Here is a 16,819-nt window from a genome sequence, read left to right on the forward strand (position 1 = left end):
AGTAAAGTACGAGACGTCTGAGGGTTCAAGCAATAACCATTTCCTGAATGGAACGGCTATCTATTTAAATTTCGATTGGTTGAGGATGTAAGGGAATGTCCGAAGACGAAATCGAAAAAATAAAATCATAAACTATTTATTTATAAATTTTATAAGTATGAAGACGTGGTTAAAGTTCCATAGGTACGTTTTTGTTTTCCCGTTTGTACAGATCCATTCAAAATGCTTTAGAAATATTAATTCATATTCATAAAATGGATGAAATATATCGTCCTCAGAAGATTTCAAAGTTTCTGGTATCAATTTGTTATGTTGAGCTCACGCGCCTGCGGCTACACTAGTAATAAACTATATCACGGCTATTATTTGTTATACTCAACATGCTTTATGAAATAAACAGATATATAGTTACCTATTTCTCTGAAATGTGTCGTCGTTAACCATCTCTCAATACATGGTTAATACGTTTTGTTTTTTTCAAATTAAGTTATTTTTTCCAGCTGTGTCTAAACTGTGTCATAAAACATATGAAGGCATTTCCTTCGTAACGCAATAACCAGATATATCCTCGTATTTTACTGTTTGTTTCACCCTTTCAATTTTAAGGGTATAATAATTAGAAATATATTTCAGAAAACAACAGATAGGGACAAAAAGAAAGGACCCGGAACAAGGAACAGTTAGTATGTGAGTAAAAGACGAATACAGACAGTGGCCCGCTAGGTGAATAAAAATATATCATTCATGTGTTTATTGTTTCTCCCACGATCGAGAATAAACGTCGCTAAAGCTCTCTCTTGTGGTGGCTTAGTATAGCTATTTCCTAGCTCATATTGTTTGAATTGATTCTTTACGTAATTCATGCAGAATAACGTGTTCTCAGTAACTCCATTGTAATCCGTTCCAGGCTCCCGTCACCCACTATAGGCCGAACCAGTTAGGAGATGAGCCTGGAAGTATTTAATTATTCTTAGTTTGAAACGCATGGTGAGACCTGGTTCGTAGGTAACTGTCTCCTGCAGTTAAACTTACGTTTGATGAGAAGATATGGTTTTAATTTGGGCGTATATAACGACGTATTTAACGCTAAAAGAGGAATAAAATGAGCGATTAAGAGCAATATATCCAGGTTTGATGAACTGGGTTAGCACTTTCTAGACTTATAAATGTAACAGGAAGTGGCATCACATATACTGATACACCTTGTTGTTTTTAGACTGAAAATAGAAATTATCATAAGCGGAGAAATCGCTAAAGTGTGATTCAAAACTAGCAATACAATAAATATATAATGATACGCGTGACATTCGTGGATACAATAATGAAATAAAAAGCGCTTCCATTACTTTTTAATTCTGTAAGGGTTAACAATAGAGAGAATAATAAGGGATTGTTTTGTGTTTTTTTTGTTTGAAATTAAGCACAAAGTTACGCAATGGGCTATCTGTGCTTTGCCAACCGCGGATATCGAAATCCGGTTTCTCGCGTTGTAGTCATAAAAAAGATGATTCATGATCTAATTTGGCTGGATTAAACCGACAAAGGTAAAATGATGACATATGAAGATGTGACGATGTTTACCAAACGGTGTTACATTCTTCTAAGATACCTCCTTAAAAGTGTGAATTTTACAAATAGGTTATTGATGACGACTTTTGAAATCAAGTAAATTAAAATGTGATAAAATTAGTAACATTTGAAACGTATTCAGCTTTCCTTTTGATGGCAAGATGGTTAAGATATTCGATTCGCATTATGAGGATCGCGGATTTGAATCTCTATCTCACCAAACATGCTCGTCTTTTCAACCGTGAGGGCGTTATAATGTGAAGATCAGTCCAATTATTTGTGGGTAAAAGAGTAGCCACAAACTTGGTGGTGGGTGATGTTTACCAGCTGCTTTCCCTCTTCATTAGGGACGGTTAGCGCAAATAGCCCTCGTGTAGTTTTGCGCAAAGTTCAAACCAAACCAGCCTCATTTTGAATTGAAACTATACTTTTTAAGAATAAATATTTTTATTTTACTTTCTTAGTTTTAGACCAGTTTATTATAGGTGTGATTAAGGTTCGGTTTGAAATTAGCTTCTTTCTAAAACAAGTTTAAAATGTTTGCCTCACGTGTTGTTGTTTTTTTAAATTTTCAAAAAAATACTGCTTACTTAAACCTAACTCGTAATGAATAATACTGACAAATTCCAAAATACTGCCTACTTGAACCTAACTCGTAGTGAATAATACTGACAAATTCCAAAATACTGCCTACTTGAACCTAACTCGTAATGAATAATAATGACAAATTCCAAAATACTGCCTACTTGAACCTAACTCGTAATGAATAATACTGACAAATTTCAAAATACTGCCTACTTGAACCTAACTCGTAATGAATAATACTGACAAATTTCAAAATACTGCCTACTTGAACCTAACTCGTAATGAATAATACTGACAAATTCCAAAATGCTGCCTACTTGAACCTAACTCGTAATGAATAATAATACTGACAAATTCCAAAATACTGCCTACTTGAACCTAACTCGTAATGAATAATAATACTGACAAATTCCAAAATACTGCCTACTTGAGCCTAACTCGTAATGAATAATAATACTGACAAATTCCAAAATACTGCCTACTTGAACCTAACTCGTAATGAATTAATAATACCGACAAATTCCAAAATACTGCCTACTTGAACCTAACTCGTAATGAATAATAATACTGACAAATTCCAAAATACTGCCTACTTGAACCTAACTCGTAATGAATAATAATACTGACAAATTCCAAAATACTGCCTACTTGAACCTAACTCGTAATGAATAATAATACTGACAAATTCCAAAATACTGCCTACTTGAACCTAACTCGTAATGAATAATAATACTGACAAATTCCAAAATCGACGTAATTAAAAAGCTTTACTTCACTATACTTAACATTATTATTATTTTAGTATCAGATTGAGATGTGATAGACTGCACGTAGTAAAACTGTATTTTCCTGTAATAAGGTGTGCTTTGCGGCAAAGCCAATAGCGAACTGGAACAAAAATTGGAGTAAAATATACTTTTATGGCCAGTCATGATATACCAGATTTATGATATAAAAAAGAGAATTTCTATATATCTACCTAGCGCCATATTTGTTACGTGAGGAGCTCTCACGATAACGTAGCAACAGTTGGTTGTGCAGCAATACGCATGCGCTAAATTTTATATACGAAGTTAGTGTGGCTTCTACATACTCTATACGATTTGCAGGGAAAACATAGTAAGCGGTTAAGCCGGTTGTCATTTCCAACTTTTCGGTACCAAGCAGTGCACAAAAAGTAAGTTCGGTTAGCGCTTTAGTGAAAAAGAGATAAGATACACGTGTGCAATCAGCAAGGAAAAAGCAGTAACTATTAAGGCCTATGGTTTGTCACGTGATTTATAGCTCCAACTACAGATAAGATTAGCCATGCGCTGCGCTTTCAACGCCAGTGTTTGATACGCATACGAAATAAAACGTTCAGGTGACACGAAACCAGTACCACTCAGTTTCTCCAAAGACGAGAAACTGTGCGTAGCAAAAGTAATACGATTTTTTCACTTCTTTGAACAGCATAACTTTAATAAAATAGAATAAAAAAAGAACGTGTGGTTATTAAATAGATTAATAGTTTGTTCCTCATCAAAGTTCAGAGCAGACACTTTTGAAATTGGGAAAATTTTTGCTATGCGCTTCTTCGCGAAAATTGATATATTCCGAGACGCGTTCTTATAGAATCGAGCTAAAAGTTTTGGACCAGCTAATATATCGATTAGTTTTCGAGAGTACCGGACGATGTCTACAAAGAAGGAACCTCGTCAGTTTAAAAAGTGGAAAAGCGCTACTTTTCAACTCGACGGTTTCTCGTACACGATAGGTAAGTAACTACGCTACTATTAGTGTAGACAGTTGGTATGGAATTTACTAAAACACTGTTAAACAAGAGCCTATTAAGTCGTAAGTTATTGAAACAGATAACGTGACTGATGAAATGGTAATTATATGGTAATATAATTAAATGGTAATTATATGCTGTTTTGTATAAAGTACACGTATTTTATATGAATGTCGTAATTGTACGTGTTAGTGTTTTTTGTGTTTGTTTGATTGAACACATAGATGCATAATGGACTAGTGTACACTCTAGGACTAGAATCCTGAATTTTTAGCATTATAACCCTCAAGGTTAACACTTAACCATCGGAGAACGATTTTGTTCATGTATTCAGTATGTATTTTTATGTCAAACAAATTGATTAAAACTTCAAACAAAACTTACAGCTATTAAAATAGAAATGAAATAATAATAATATATATATATATATATGTGTGTGTGTGTGTGTGTGTGTATTATGTAATAAAATAAGTGAGCAACATTTATTAGGTATATAAGTATCGAAAATTAGCTTGTAGAAATAATATACAGTTGAACATGTATTAGGAAAAACAAAAGTCTTACAAAAGATACTTTATCAGGTTTCTAAAACCGTTAACTTAGCATAAAATACAGTTTCTTGATTAACGCAAGCTAATAATACTTGGAGATCGGATTTTTAATTTCAACTAAAATTTAAATACAATTATTATTAAATTTTTATTAATGAAAACTGAACATAAGAGAACGAAGATAAGAGAAGAAAACTGCTGAGTGAAAGAAAAGTTGGGCGTTGCTGTTGGCTACGCCTTCATCATGACAAGGATGTTTCAGTTTTGATCATCATAACAGCGTAGGTCACAGCTTCGGTGATTTCTTTGTAACCTATAGACAATGTCTTCTGTTACAGTAATGTTTCCTAAAGCAATTTTGTGCACTTCTTATGCACAACCCGAATAAAAGCGGCGTGTGTTATCCTCTAGAGAAAACTAAATTTTTAATTTTAACAGTTTTATTAAATATTACGCATCAACACCAAAAGTTCTCCCAAGGTGAGGGGACTAGAGAGTTGCGACGTTTAACATTGTAAGATTGAGGCGTAGTGATTATATGATCTTAACAACATGAACTTGACAACGTTGTCATAAACACCCACATTGCCGACATCTTTATACACAACCATTTACCGTCACAGTGAAAACTTTTAGACTTGTACCTATTAGAAAACTCGATGTCAAGAAAGAAACCACTTTCAATGAGATTTATTAGAATATTTAGCAGTAATTAATTATTGAGCTGAATTAAAGCATTGATATGGTTTTAGCTTAAAATTATTGTCCGACTCATATATTTGCTAAGAACCCTTTAACTGTCTACAATCCTGCACTTACGAGCAATTTCGTACATAAATGGCTCAGAAAAATATTACATTAGCCTATTGGAAATGTATTAATTTGTTATTATGTGATTAAATATATCACTATCGATATTTTGAAATCAATTTTTAGTGTAATCGATACATGACAACGTTGCAAGAAATGATTTGCCACGAGTTATATGTGGTAACTCTGTATCTTAATATTGATCCAAGCAGGATTAATTTTGTTAATGTTCTCTTATTGGGTTGTCACCTGAGCTAACAATTAGGGTAGAGCTGTATTTGAAAAAGCTTTTAGTGATAAGACAGATTTAGCTTCACTTCTGGCGTTCTTCTATTATGTCATTTCAAGCAGTACTTATGTTGTTAATAGCAACACCATTCAGCTATATAAACAGTTATTTGAACGTTATTTGTAGACGTGTTGTTCAACTCAAGGTTCAGGCTCACTAAACTTTCTGTATTTGGAAAACGTATTCTCACATTGACAGTTGAAAACGAGTTACAACTGAGATGTTTATATACTTTTATACAAGTAAATATGTCCCCCGCTGGTACAGTGGTGAGTCGACGGATTTACAACGCTATCGTCAAGGGTTCGATTCTCCTCGGTGGACTCAGCGGATAGCTCGATGTGGCTTTGCTATAAGAAATTACACACACACACAAGTATATATACACACTATGAAGGTGACAAGTGTAATTCTTTAGTGAACAGAATGCCTCCAATCTAGAATAGGTTCGTAGAACAGTTTTGTAGATTTGTGTTAGTTTTTCACAGAATATCTCTGTTCAAACGAAGCAGTTGCCAACGATTTCCTGAAAATATTATCAAATACAGTTCACATTCTAAAGCCTGCTTCGTTAAAGCAACAAGGAACTCTTCAAAATGCACGCCCTCATCAGTAAATAAAGCTTTATTTACTTTATTAAATTTATTTAAAGCTTTATTATATCAGTAAATAAAGGGTATCATATAATTAATTAACACTTCTTTGATGGAGGAATAATGTTGTACTTTACCATTTGAATCATATTACATGTAAACATTTACAGTATAAGACAGCACATCATGTACTGTGATTCTTAAACGAAAACCAACGTAAAACTTTGCGCCTGGTTTTGAAAGAATCCCCTGGAAGCTATGATCAATGTTGTCTTGATTTCATTCTGTTGAAATTAATTGGAGGAATTTTTAAAAATGTATCTAGCTGCGTCAGCAGACTGTAACGACTAAAGGTTATTTAGGCAACCAGTTTTGATATTGTTATGTAGAGTATATAGTACACATTTCTTTCTGCTATGCTTCAAGACAATAAAAATTATGCATTGCAACATGGCTTTTGTAACTTGTGAAAATATTCATTACCATACGACTTGTTGTCGTATGAGAAGACCAACAAGAACTTCCGTACAACATTCACTAAACATGTGGAACCGTTGTCCAGTTGAAGAATGACGACACTTTCCGTACAACATTCACTAAATATATGGAACAGTTGTCCAGTTGAGGATCGACGACAATTTCCGTACAACATTCACTAAACATGTGGAACCGTTGTCCAGTTAGAGATCGACATCAATTTCCGTTCAACATTCACTAAACATATGGAACCGTTGTCCAGTTAGAGATCGACATCAATTTCCGTTCAACATTCACTAAACATATGGAACCGTTGTCTAGTTGAGGATCGACGACAATTTCCGTACCACATTCACTAAACATATGGAACCGTTGTCCAGTTGAGGATCGACGACAATTTCGTACAACGTTCACTAGATATATGAATCGTTGTCCAGTTGAAGATAAGCAACAACTTCTGAACATTCCTAAAACAAATGGAAACATTCACTAACTAATATAAAACCACAAGATAAAACTTTCGAAAGTGACGTTAATGAAACGGTGGAACAAAGACATGTCATTTCTTACTACGAGACTGCTAACAAAATTTAATTTGATGGCAAGACTCATAAACTTAGGACTTATTTGTCCTGTGTTATGATAATAATAACGAATTGTAACGTTGCAATTGTATTTGCTACGTGTACTATAGACGACTGTTACATAGCGTTTCTGTAATAATGCAAGTTACAGAAAATTTTGCATGTATATTCAATTATATACATAAATATTAATAACCTAAGAGCGAACTTATTTTATAAAAAGGCTACAATTAACAGCACTAATAACCCTTACTAATAAATAAAAAGCGAAGAGTTGTTACAGCCTTTAATTATGTAATAACAGTTACAACGATGCTGATAAGAAATTAATATGTAAATAATATATTAGGAAAGCATGCTATAAATGTGGACCGACTTGATGGGGAGTACCTAAAAGATCACGTGCAAATATCAGTACATAGACATATGGTTATTACGTGATCACATGGATCGCTTGCCATTTTGGAGGATAGCCGTGTATTTTATCTGTTAACAGGTTAAAGTTGAGTCTCTAATTTAACGTCAATCATTTCGTCATTTACCACAAGTTGAAACTATATTTTATTAAATAACCCTATTACTATTTGCTCTATTATCTTTTTAAAATCTAAAGGCTTTCTCCCTTTTTTTTTTTAAATTAACTGGTTATTCATTTTATTGTCTTTTGTCATTTGAAAGTTATTGGCTATCCATTCCTTTGTTTGCTAATGGTGTTTTTAAACTGTTGTCATTTGAAATTAGCCCTCTACATCTAGTGTTACTACTTGAAAGTCTATACTGGGTAGCTACTAGAGTGGGAAACCGTGTTTGTCAGCAGTTGTAAACGCTTTTATTATTTGAAAGTATAGCATGGGTAATTCATTTTGCGGTTAACCCTTTCTATCAGCTGTTAATATAGCTGAAGGCCTATTCTGTGTAAGCAGTCTATTGACTGTACTTTCTCGTATAGCGTTACTGTATGATTACTGACTACACCTACTGGTATAGTGATATTGTATGATTACTGACTATACTTACTGGTGTAGTGATATTGTATGATTACTGACTACACCTACTGACGTAGTGATATTGTATAATTACTGACTATACTTACTAATGTAGTGTTATTGTATGATTACTGACTGTACCTACTGGTGTAGTGATATTGTATGATTACTGACTATACTTACTGGTGTAGTGATATTGTATGATTACTGACTACACCTACTGACGTAGTGATATTGTATGATTACTGACTACACCTACTGATGTAGTGATATTGTATGATTACTGACTGTACCTACTGGTGTAGTGATATTGTATGATTACTGACTGTACCTCCTGGTGTAGTGATATTGTATGATTACTGACTGTACCTACTGGTGTAGTGATATTGTATGATTACTGACTGTACCTCCTGGTGTAGTGATATTGTATGATTACTGACTACACCTACTAATGTAGTGTTATTGTATGATTACTGACTACACCTACTGATGTAGTGATATTGTATGATTACTGACTGTACCTACTGGTATAGTGATATTGTGTGATTACTGACTACACCTACTGATGTACTGATATTGTATGTTTTTTTACTGTACCTACTGGTGTAGTGATATTGTATGATTATTGGCTGTACCTACTAGTGTAGTGTTATTGTATGACTATTGACTATGTCTACTGGTTTACACTATATAAGCTACAACATGAAAACCATGTACAGTTTTATTCTTCTGTCTGTACACAAACAATGTCTACTTTAAGTTGGAGCTGACTTTATTAAGAGATCGCCTCCTTGTTTTGAATTATATGGTAATGGTTCCAGTTCTTGGTTTAAAATATATGGTAATGGTTCCAGCTCTTGGTTTGAATTATATGGTAATGGTTCCAGTTCTTGGTTTAAAATATATGGTAATGGTTCCAGCTCTTGGTTTGAATTATATGGTACTGAATGTTGTTTAGGTGTTTGCTGCTAATCGTTTATCGTTTGATCGTTTATCGAAACGATCGTTCGATGGTGAATGAGGAACGAGTGATAACAAAGTATTCAGCTCTGATTCTTATGCTTTCACTTTCTCTGTTTGATTTCTCTTGTAATATATATCCTATTTTTCAGTTGCATGTCACCCTATTGCAGATAAGCATATTAATATATAACTGTAAAACACGTTGTTTAACTGTGTGCACGCGGAGTTCGAGAGCTCTTGCTGTCAGTCTGGTATTTCCATCGTGTTCGTGGTTGTTCTAATTTCTATTTTTGAACTTCGAAACAGTTTATTTTTCTTCAAAGTAGGTTTGTTGAGAGATGTCCATATGTAACAAACTTGTCTCTAAGAGTGTGTCGTTTTTTGTGTTTTTTTTTCAAGTTTGTTTCTTACAGCTAACACTTAGTCTTTCTGGCGCTTCACGTATTCTAAACATCCAAATATTCTACTGTTTTTTCAACTGAAGAGTATTTTTGAATCATTTCTACTTCTTGACTTAAACTAATCGTCATATAAACGTAAAATATTTTTAGATAATTATCCACAAGCAAATAACTGAAATGTATTCGTTATTTAGAAACAACCACTAAGCTAGCTATATACAGAGTAGGATAGAAGCTATTAAATAGTTATTACTCTGTGAAAGGTATTGATGGTGCTATATGGTTGTTAACAAAGAAAATATGAACAAAAGTTATTGAATCATTTTAATTAATGGTTGTTTCGAAATAGTTAGAAATCACGCTAGGATATAAACGAAGCAATTATGTAACCATTTTGCCCTACCCTGTACATTAATATTCAAGTGTAAGTAATAAATGTTTCTAATTCCTTTCCAGGTTTTGAGTTTGTTCAAAGAACACTTTATTGCAAGACTTGTAAGTAATGGTGTTGATCAACTTGTCTTTCTTACTTGACAAAGAGTATCTGAGCTTGGATTTTTTTTTTTTTTTTGCTCAGTATATTGTAGAGTTAGTCCAAAGATATATTTTCTTATTTTTGTAAGGTCCAAAATATTCTCGAATATTAACTAACAATAATATATATGTATTCTCAAGACGGCTGGTATGGATATTAGAACTTTAGTTAAAATGAAGTACAGAACAACGTTTCGACCTTCTTAGACCATCTTCTTTGGTAACCTGAAGATGACCTAAGAAGGTCGAAACGTTGTTCTGTACTTTAATTAAAGTTCTAATATCAGTCATCTTGAGGATATATTTTTACTTCAAGTGAATTTCTCGTCACCACGAATAATATATATGCTTTTTTTACTGGCAATATACAACATTGTACAATAACGAAGAAAGGAAACGAGTTTAACTCATGAGTAGGTCTCTCACCCAGCTTAAAATAGTTTATTTACGTTTAGATTTTTAATCTTACATTAAAGCTTGCATGTTTACAATATACTCAGCAATCAAGCAGTTCCCTTGGTAGTTAAATTAACTGTGTTTGCTGGCTAGATATGGCTGACGTAACTTGTTGTAAGATTGGAACCGAATCACAGAAAGTTTTGTCGTGAGATTTTGTGATTGTTTGTTTGTTTTCTGATTTTCGCGCAAAGCTAATCGAGGGCTATGTGCGCTAGCCGTCCCTAATTTAGTGTAAGACTAGAGGGAAGGCAACTAGTCATCACCACCCACCGCCAACTCTTGGGCTACTCTTTTACCAACGAATTGTGGGATTGACCGTCAAATTATAATGCCCCAACGGCTGGGAGGGCGTGCATGTTTAGTGCGACCTGGTTTCGAACCCGCGAACCTCGGATTACGAGTCGAACGCATTAACACGCTTGGGCATGCCGGGCCCCAAAGAGATCGAGATTTCTTGTCGTATCCTATATTTATCTCATTATATTATTTTTTGTGTGTGTGTGTGTGGATTTTTATAGCAAAGCCACGTTGGACTATCTGCTGAGTCCACGAAGGGGAATCAAACCCCTAATTTTAGCGTTATAAATCCGAAGACTTACCGCTGTCCCAGCGGGGGACTATTATTTGAGACCACTATTCTTATGTTATTGTTATTTCTATTTTACTCATGTGAATAGATTGGTTAACATGGTGCCGTTAAATTCTTTATGTTGTATCAGTGAAAATGTGTAGTTGCTCTTTTTAATAGACGTATAGTTCTGTTCCATTTAGTGGACACTAAAAGAACATCAGAAGGCTTAGCAAAGACTGTTATCTCTTGAGTATATCCATTTATTTACATGTCACGTACTGGAACAATGCTTTATTTTCTTTCTCCAGAGTAAATCTGAACAGAAACATTTCTCTCTCTCTGTCTTTTATTGTATTGTTGTTTCTATAAACACAATAAACTACAAACATATGTCACAGACAGATAGTTTTCGATGACGCCCGTTCACTTGAACAAATGTAAACACCACATACAGTAATAATGATGCACTTCATAAATGTTAATTTTCTTTTTTTCTTAAGACGAGACAAAAGAATAGCTCAAAGAAAAGTACTTGAGTAGTCTAATATCACGTAGTTTATGCTTTTTAAGGATTATATTGACAGGAAAATAGATTGAAAATACACTCTTTTTGCAAAAACAAAACACAACAACCCCAAATTACCACCTGTGTTATAAAGAAAAGAACACAAGAATCTCCAGAAGAAACTGGATGGTCATCACTAGTGAAAAAACTACAGCAAACGGAACAAACTGTCATGAGTGATATTAGAGAAACTAGTTTTGGCGGATTTGTGCGTCCTCTTTATTATTACTAAATTTAATGGTGTATTTAGAGGCTTGCAATACACACAACCATATATACACATTTGCAATACCTTCGTCACGATCTTGATTGTCTATCGTCACGAAAACTATGTTTGATAAGTAAAACTAAAGTTATTGTATTGGTATAGAAACTAACAGGACAAACAACTTTACTGTTTGATAAGTAAAACTAAAGTTATTGTATTGGTATAGAAACTAACAGGACAAACATATAGAAACTAACAGGACAAACAACTTTACTGTTTGATAAGTAAAACTAAAGTTATTGTATTGGTATAGAAACTAACAGGACAAACAACTTTACTGTTTGTTTTTTCTACAAGTACAAGCATGAGTGTTTGTTCGTTTTTGTTGGTACAAAGCACATATTGGGAATGAAACCTGACTTTTAACCTCAGAGGCGAAACAGATGAATATAAATCAGGTCCTGTAATAGGATATCAGTGTTAATTCTACAGGTTCACTTTGTGACGAAAAATATCACCTTATTGTAGTAACTGTATATAATAACATTTAATAACATATGTTATTCAACTTTCATAAACCATAACCTACAAACTTGCATTGCTATTGTAAAGCTTTCTACTTTCTGTTGTCTTAATACAGGATTCTTGTTCACAATGTCACAGTGTTGTTTATTTGTTAGCACTGAGATAGTACAATAATCGATATGAGATATCACGTTACCAGCACAAGCAATATGACGAAATGTCTCTCAGGACAGCAGAGAACAACGTTTCGACCTTCTTAGGTCATCTTCAGTGGGTTTCTCTTGCATCACAACATGACGAAACTTCTCAATTTTAACAGCCCACTTATGACAACTGAGGTTGAATGGTGCAATAGAATATATATAAATCTTTGGAGGGTTAAGGAGGTAGAGCCCATAGGAAACTTTGTACAATAAAGCTTATTTAGAGAGAAGTAGAACTGATAAAAACTTTTTTGTATCATTAAAAGTTTGTTCGTAAAAGGTTACTTTTTACACTAGAAGCTACTCTAGGAATTTAGGAGCAGAGTGAATTCCTGTGCACCTGTAATTGAGTTTAACATTGCTTTCAATCCTGTGTTATTATATAACCATAGTTTTACTCACTCAGCACTTTCTTAGAGGCTTTTAACGAACAAATAGAATAAAATGTCTTAAAATAGTTACACTAATATTTTAGTTGTTCGCGAACATACGGTACCGTATAGGTGTTAGAAAGTTGGGTACCTAAAAATACCTAGTTTGTTTAAGACGTACGAAGATGGGAAATTAGGAATCGAATGACAGAAGCGCATAGGATGATTTATTCAAGTAAAGAAAAGGTTTTCATCCAGGTCCACTAGGTAATTTAATCAATTATGAAGTTTCTTTGAGCAAATTCAAAATTGGGTTCAATGTCTATTTGACTCAAACTCAGAACTAATAAAAGTAATCTTGTTTGCTTTCTTTTTTTTACTGTTTTCTCTAAACTTTTGTCCCCAATGGCACAACGGTATATCTGTGGATTCAAACTGCTATAAACCGGGTTTAGATATCCGTAACAAACTCTAAACCCTTATAATCCTTTACTTACCATAAAGGCTTACATGGTAAGCTAGCTATTTCTGTTCCCAGGGGCTGGTTACTGTAAGTCTATCGAACATAACATTTTTGACGTTTCCTCAGAATTTCCAATTTTGTCTTGCTCTTGGGAATAAAAAAAATGTCTGGTGGCGAAAACGTTGTTGTGTATAAACATATATTTAAAACTATTTTCTATAGATTTTAATAATCAGGTTTCGATAAATAAGTATATATATTTTTAAACGTAATGAAATACGTGGCCCGGCATGACCAGTTGGTTAAGGCACTCGATTCGTAATCGGGGTTCGAATCCCCGTCGCACCAAACATTCTAGCCATTTCAGCCGTGGGGCGTTATAAAGTACGGTCAATTCCACTATTTGTTGGTAAAGGAGTAGCCCAAGAGTTTGCGATGGGCGGTAATGACTAAATGCCTTCCCTTTAGTATTAGACTACTAAATTAGGGACGGCTAGCGCAGATAACCCTAGTGTAACTTTGCGCGAAATTCAAAAAATCCAAACCCAACCGATGGTAAAGTCGCAACAGTTACGTTGAGATACGTTGAGAGTCTGGTCAGTCATAAGGAAACAAAATCGAATCGGTGAGTTTCAGGTTATTACCTTTCAGTGTGACTAACCCAACCTACAGTATAAATACTATAATTATAAACTGTTACTATGAATGTTGCATCATTAACAAAATAGTGCAAATTGTATAGGAAAACAAATCGATAAAACTACATAATAATAATAAAATATGTTTTATTCGAAAAGTAACGTACCACACATTTGCATTAAAACTTGCCTCGAGCAGAAGTTGAAAGTATTTATAATTAGTATTCTAGATAATTACGTGAATTACATGTATATGGTTACAGCAATCACATACGAAGCTGAAATGCGCTTAAATTAGTTAAACCGGAGACTCAAAAGCTTCTAAGAAAAAATAACTGTGGTACTATTGAGCCACATGTGGCGATGCTTGGACTATGAACTTTTGCTATGATGTACTAAACACATTTTTAATCAAGTCACAGATATGAATATTTCAAATTACATCATTCAATTATCATGTAATAATGAGAAATACAGCTGTCGTTACACGTTACACTGAACCTTTTAGGTGTGTTTGTTAAATGGGAATATCTACAGTCAACTGAGTATATGTGTGAGTGTGTTTAGGCTTGTGAAGAACAAATACGTTGCCTTGGGAACCATGAAAATAATTGTTGCCTCACGCAGCTGTGGTTGTTTCAACGCAAATGATGGCTATCGTCGCATCGAATTTCCAATTTCACGACCGAACCATCGATGAAATTACGTTTTGTCTGTTTTAATAATCTGAGTGTTGTTTTTATCAGGTTAGCTGAGTCTTTGTGTGTGTGTGTGTGGAATACTGGAAATGGGCAGTAAGAAGCTTTATCATTGCATGACGACTAATTCTATATATAGACATGTTTAAATAGCAAGTATAATGAAATAATAGTGAAGAATGAACTACTATAATTTCCTTGTGAACGTTACCAGAGGACACGATGTTTGTTTTCAGCTAGAAATAAACGAACTAAACTAATTTATTCATGGAGTTTCAAGTTGTTAAAGTTTTTTTTTTGCCGTTTATTGATAAAGTAAGTGTATGTATATGAGCATCCAGATGTATTTCACGCATCTAGTCCAGAAATTATGTGACCGTGAAATTTGTTTCTAGGGTTTTGTTTCTGGATTTACATTCATTAGTTTTAATGTTTTTACTCTTGATTGGTATGACCGGAACTTTACATAGAAAAAACAAGACGCAAATGAACAAAAAAAAAAAAAGACATTTGACAAATGAACAAATATCGAAAAAGATACCATTAAATTAATTTTCTTTTACACTGGACTACACTACAGCTTAATTAATTAATTAAAAGTGTGCCAGTTGTCTTAACTATGATTACTCCTTTTTCTACCGATTGGAAACCCCAGAAGACTAGCTTTATTCATGCCAGCTGATCTGGTTAAGAAGCTACTTCACTTGTCTATCAGTAAACAATCCTCTCAGGAGAAACATGCAGTGGGTCAATCGTTAGGAGAATATCTACACTCAGAAGCTTTACTCTAGGATAAACATTTTATTAACAGCGAGGAAATAAACCTCCAAATACCTTATTTTGTGAAAGTGATAGCTCATGTATGCAAGGTACTAGATCAATCCGATCTCGTTTACAAGCCACGGTTCATAATATCTCAACATTCCTTACAGACAATTGATAAGACTGAAAGAAGTTACGTCTATAAATTTGATATCTTCTGGAACGGATTAAAAAAAAAGACCTTATGAAGATAACAGGATAGCGAAGTCAGTTCATTTGATTTTAAAAGATGGATTCCGTATTGAGAAACACGCTTGTTCACCGTTGAATATGTTTAAATTCACTAGAAATGTTTTTAACGACTAATATTACGAGCCAGTTCTTCCTTTTTTATTATTAAATTTTCTCATTATTGCCTGAACCAAAACGATAAAACATACATTAAACAAACACACAAATATTCATTTTGTACTTATAATGAAACGATTTTCCGGTTTAACTTAATTTGAATGAAGTTTAAGGTAAGATAAGAAAATCATTCATGGGATTCTAATTTATGTTGTGTTATGAATCTTCAATACTTTTAATCCTGAATACACTGAATGACGTCTTTAAGTAGAATTTGGCCGTGTGTGGTTTACTGGTTGGTGTGAATCCGAAGATCAATGATTTGAATCCCATTGCCGCAAAAGCACGCTCCACGTTTTAGAGCCATAAGTGCGTCAAATTATTATCTCATTATTAGAGTAGAGTAGCTCAATAGTTGGCGGTGAGTGCTGTTGTCAATTAGCCTTTCTTCTAACTTATGAGCTTTAAACTGGGGAGGAAAAGCAAATATAGTCCTTTTGTAGTCTTGCGCTAATATCTAAAACAAACAACCTATCAACCAATCAGAACTGTTATGTCAACTGAGATTTTTTTAGCTCATAAATAAAAACAACTTGTTCAAGGGAAACATAGACATGTATACATTTTTCTAAAACGTTTTGTCTCTACCGATGCAAAATAACACACGCCATTTTTCAACAGCTTGGTAACTCGAGTTAAACTTACTTATAGTTGGATTGTGGTTGAGTTTCAGATATTTCTGTGAAAATTCTTTTTGTGCTTACACATCTTTAATTCTTTCATACAGAAGCTATACAATGTTAACATGCTTTACAAATCGCGTATTAAGTTGATTTTAAAACCTGAAGCTATACAGAGCTCTGTGTTTGAATATTATAATGACACGCTGTTT

The 16,819-nt window shown here is 33.8% G+C and overlaps 1 protein-coding gene across 1 annotated transcript in view; it reads left to right on the plus strand.

Annotated features, from left to right (window-relative positions):
- The first annotated feature begins 3,304 nt into the window (after positions 1-3,304).
- The window catches only part of LOC143228964 (dual specificity calcium/calmodulin-dependent 3',5'-cyclic nucleotide phosphodiesterase 1A-like), a 147,350-nt gene continuing 133,835 nt past the window's right edge, over positions 3,305-16,819 (plus strand). The window contains exon 1 of the mRNA XM_076460501.1: positions 3,305-3,910. Within this exon, the coding sequence (XP_076316616.1) occupies positions 3,829-3,910 (82 nt within the window). The 5' untranslated portion in view covers positions 3,305-3,828. The remainder of the gene's footprint in view (positions 3,911-16,819) is intronic.

The sequence above is a fragment of the Tachypleus tridentatus genome, chromosome 10, assembly GCF_004210375.1.
Source record: "Tachypleus tridentatus isolate NWPU-2018 chromosome 10, ASM421037v1, whole genome shotgun sequence".
NCBI lineage: Eukaryota > Metazoa > Arthropoda > Merostomata > Xiphosura > Limulidae > Tachypleus > Tachypleus tridentatus.